The 4,117-nt window shown below is 41.7% G+C and overlaps 1 protein-coding gene across 13 annotated transcripts in view; it reads left to right on the top strand.

Moving 5' to 3' along the window:
* Positions 1 to 4,117, top strand: part of Immt (inner membrane mitochondrial protein) — a 44,725-nt gene that overhangs the window by 29,901 nt on the left and 10,707 nt on the right. For all 13 annotated transcript variants that reach the window (XM_048787801.1, XM_048787800.1, XM_048787799.1 and 10 more), the window contains 2 exons: positions 3,044 to 3,147; positions 3,735 to 3,870. In XM_048787801.1, the coding sequence (XP_048643758.1) occupies positions 3,044 to 3,147; positions 3,735 to 3,870 (240 nt within the window). The remainder of the gene's footprint in view (positions 1 to 3,043; positions 3,148 to 3,734; positions 3,871 to 4,117) is intronic.

Raw genomic sequence — 4,117 nt, 5'->3', positions numbered from 1 at the left:
CCCCCCAAACCAAAAAAAAAATCCCAAGAAAAGCCTTTAAATTTTTTAGTCAATTTTATGTATGGTGCTTTATTTTTATCTCATAATACTAATATGGTATAGTTCAGATTTGCTCTGATACTCTTTTTGTTTATTTGTTTGTTTGTTTTTTGGTGTTGGGAATTAAACCCATGGGTGTTCTACTCATTGCCCCAGCCCAGTCCTATTTTTTTTTTTTTTGAGATGGGGGTCTCTCCTTAAACTTGCCTCAGAGGTCACTGGGATTACAAGTGCATGCCACCACACCTGGCTTGATTTTATATCTTAGTAGTTCTTGAATATTGTTACCTTTTTTTTTTTTTTATTGACAACCATCTCTTTAAATAAATTTTTTTTTTTCAGGATACTTTTAGATCAACATGCAATTTTAAAAAATAATAGAGAGTATGTACATGTGTACATGAAACACCACTTAAATGTTTATGCTGATTGTTTAACTTACACTAAACACTTCAAAAAATAAAGCAATAAGCTGTGAACCTTAGCTGGGCATGGTGGCATGTCACATTCCTGGCATGAAACACTCAGGGTCACTCCAGAGGAACTGGGCTGCATGAAATAACCACACAAGAGACAGAGATACCTTTTTCTTTGGGGTCCTGTGATGGCTCCTCTGACCTTAAGGGTTCGCAGAGAGAGCACGAGAGTGAGCATATGCTGACCCCTTTTATTGAGGAGAAGCCATTCAAATGAGGCAAGGAGTCAGGTTTCAGGGAGTTGAGTGTAGCTTTGTGGTGTCTGCTGTCAGCAGGTTGACCAACATCTAGGAAGGCCACACCCAAAAGCAGAGTAAGAGAAGGGGACCCACAAAGGGCGTTTCCATGGAACATTCTATCCCAAACAGGGCAAAGGGGTAATATCACAAAGGAACAGGTGAGCGTAACTCGACCCATGGGGCTACAAGAAGGCACACCTATGCATGAAGACACATTTTGTTACATTTTTACGACTTTCAAGATCGAGGCCACCGTCTACAGCCACTTTGATGTGACCAGATCACGGGAAGTGACCGACAGAGCCTCACCAATCAGGAAAGGAAATTGCTGGTCACATAGCACAACGGCCTCCCACAGTGGCACATACCTGTAATCCTAGTGTCTCAGGAGACTGAGGCAGGAGGGTCACAAGATTGAGGCCAGCCTCAGCATTTTAATGCAACTCTGTCTCAAAGTAAAAAATAAAAAAGGATGGGTTGTAGCTCAGTGGTCACATGCCTCTACATTCAAGTCCTAGTACCACCGCCTCCTCCCCCCCAAAAAATAAATAAATAAACAAAATAAACTCCTGAAACACCCCTGGGTAAAGGTCATGCATGATATGTAAAGTTGCACTGCACTGTGACTGGGTGGGTGTTTAAACACTGAAGCATGGTGTACACTGTTTCAGTGATATGTACCTCCAGCATGTTAAATCAGACTACTGACAGTAATTGCTGGAAACTACAGCCTTTGAAACTTAAGAGAAAGTTGCATTTTATTTGAAGTTCAAGGAAAAATATAAATATCAGAATTTGATCAGTTAGCACAGTGGAGACTGCCCAGGTTGTTCAACGTGCTGTTTATACAGATGTGAGAAGGCTTGACATTCCATGATGTCGAGCTGGGTTACAGCCCAGGGGGTGAATGTGCTTCAGAAGAAACAGCTGGGACCTTTAAATGCCTGTTTCCACTTTGGTGTAAGGCCATGTGGGGTAGTGTTTCCTCTTCCCAGTGAACGGACACTGTGTAGTGCATGTTTAACAGCACAAAAATCTGTTACAATCAAGATTTTACTACTCAAGGACACCATATGAATATAGCACTTAACTAAGATTAGGGAGTGTTAGCTAATGTTAGAAAATAACTAGGAAAACGTATGACCACTTTTTTCAAATATTAAAGATGGATTTAAGTCTTCTGGTAAAAGAAGCTGTAGGTGCACATAGGATCTATACGACATTCCAAATCACTCTCTCTCTCTCTCAGCTGTATTTGAAATACTTGGACTTGCCTGGCTGTGGTGGGGTGGCTGCCCCTTGGACCTCTGTAGCAAAAGTACCTTCAGTCAGAAAGACAGTGAGGCCTCCAGATGTGCCATGGACGTTGGCCTGTTTGACAAGTCTGTCTAGTGGTTAGGAAGACCAGATCCTGGTAACAGCATATGCTAGAGTCTTGGAAAATTTATTCCCTATGAGATGCCGCACAGTCCACACCATAGCATCTTTTGTTCTTAGTGCTGGGTGGAAACCAAGGCCGAGTGCTCCATCACTGAGCAGTGCTGTGCCCACCCCCGCACCCATTCTTGGTATACTTCGAGGATGACTGAAGTGGGGATTCACTGAAGACATCAGCTTCATTATTCACGCCATAACATTGAATTTGCTTTGTCACTTCCTTGTAACAGTTCACTAGAGGTGTGGTGGCACACACTTGTAATCACAGCTACTTGGGAGATTGAGATGGGAGGATCAAAAATTCCAGGCCTACTTGGGAAACTTAGCGAGACACTGTGTCAAAATAAGAAATAAAAAGGGCTGGGTATGCAGCTCAGTGGTGGAGTGACCCTGAGTTCCGTCAGCACTACTCCAAAACATTAAAGAATGCCTTAGACTATGATTCTGGTAGTCAGACCTACGCAGTTAAGAGAATGTTAAGTGTTGGCACTTTATTGAAGAATGATTTTAGAATTCACGAACAATTCATGGAAAGGTCTGGGTCATATTTTCTTTTGAGATTTTAATAGCAAATATCTCTCTTTGGAAAATAGTTGTATGCAGTGGGCTGCACACTTCTTGTGTCCTTGTTTGTTTACACATAATCTTGTGAAGAACAGTTGACGTGGGCGGCTGTGGAGTTCTTATGCCTCACCAGGAGACTCAGATTGATCTCCTACTTTGGTGAAACTTGGCATATAAATATTTACGGTTGAATTTCATGTCACACACTTCTGTATTTGCTCATTTTGGCTTGTCCTGTGGCGGTCCCAGCACGTAGGCATGTTTTTGTGATCAGCATTTTCTATTCAGGTTGCAGGTGAAAAGAAGTCTGCCCAGTGGCGCACGGTGGAAGGCGCCCTGAAGGAGCGCAGGAAGGCCGTGGATGAAGCTGCTGATGCCCTTCTCAAAGCCAAGTAATTACTCATGGATTTGGACAAGTAATTAGGGCCTCCTGGAGGTTTTCTACCCTCTGCATGGAATAAAGAGGAGGCAGAGAAATCTTTCTCCCTTCTTCTGTGCTCTTATCTGAACTGGCATAATCAGGAACACGTAGGTTCAAGAAGAGAGAAAATGAAACATAATTAAGCTGAAATAAATTTGGCAGAAATTGATACAAAGGATCTCATAAAATCAGGTTTGCTGTGGCTTATTGCTTAGGGGGTATGTCTACACATTTCCTGAGCTTCTGCTATAATCTCAAAATTTTGCTGGAATGGTTGGGAAGTTCCTTCAGAATTTAGAAGGTGGGTAACAGTCTATCTGCTGCAACACAAGAGCCCTGAGTGTGTCTTCTGCCGCCCTGACCTCGGCTGAGGGTTTCAGCTCTAGGTGAGAAAGGCTTCTCTGCCTATTGACCATAAAAAGCATCAAGTGATTTTTTTTTTTTTTTTTTTTTTGGGAATTATATTTCTTAGGACTTTTAACAAAAGTATATGGTGTTGTCTTTGATAAAGTTGATAAGGAGTTGTACTAAACTGTGTTTTATTTTATTGGTTTCCAGAGAGGAGTTAGAGAAGATGAAAAGTGTCATTGAAAATGCAAAGAGAAAAGAGGTTGCTGGAGCCAAGCCTCACATTACAGCCGCAGAGGGGAAGCTCCGCGACATGATCGTCGGTCTGGACAATGTGGTCCAGAAGGTCGGTTTCCTAAGTCTTTGTAGTGTTCTATGTTTTTAAATATAGTTATTCAATCAATACTTTAAGAATTCAGGAAAACAAAGATTTCTATCATCTCCTCCCCTTCCCCTGCAAAGACTATTGTTACTATTTTATTTTATTTTTTCAGTTACTAGGGTTGAACCCAGGGTCTTAAATAGGCTAGGCACGTTCTCTACCACTGAGCTATGTCCCTGGCCGTTTTTTCTTTTTTTTTTTTTTTTTTTTT

Source organism: Marmota marmota, unplaced genomic scaffold (genome assembly GCF_001458135.2).
Source record: "Marmota marmota marmota unplaced genomic scaffold, marMar, whole genome shotgun sequence".
Taxonomy (NCBI): Eukaryota; Metazoa; Chordata; class Mammalia; order Rodentia; family Sciuridae; genus Marmota; species Marmota marmota.
Note: the sequence above shows the minus strand (reverse complement) of the source record. Positions and strands in the feature narration are given on the sequence as shown.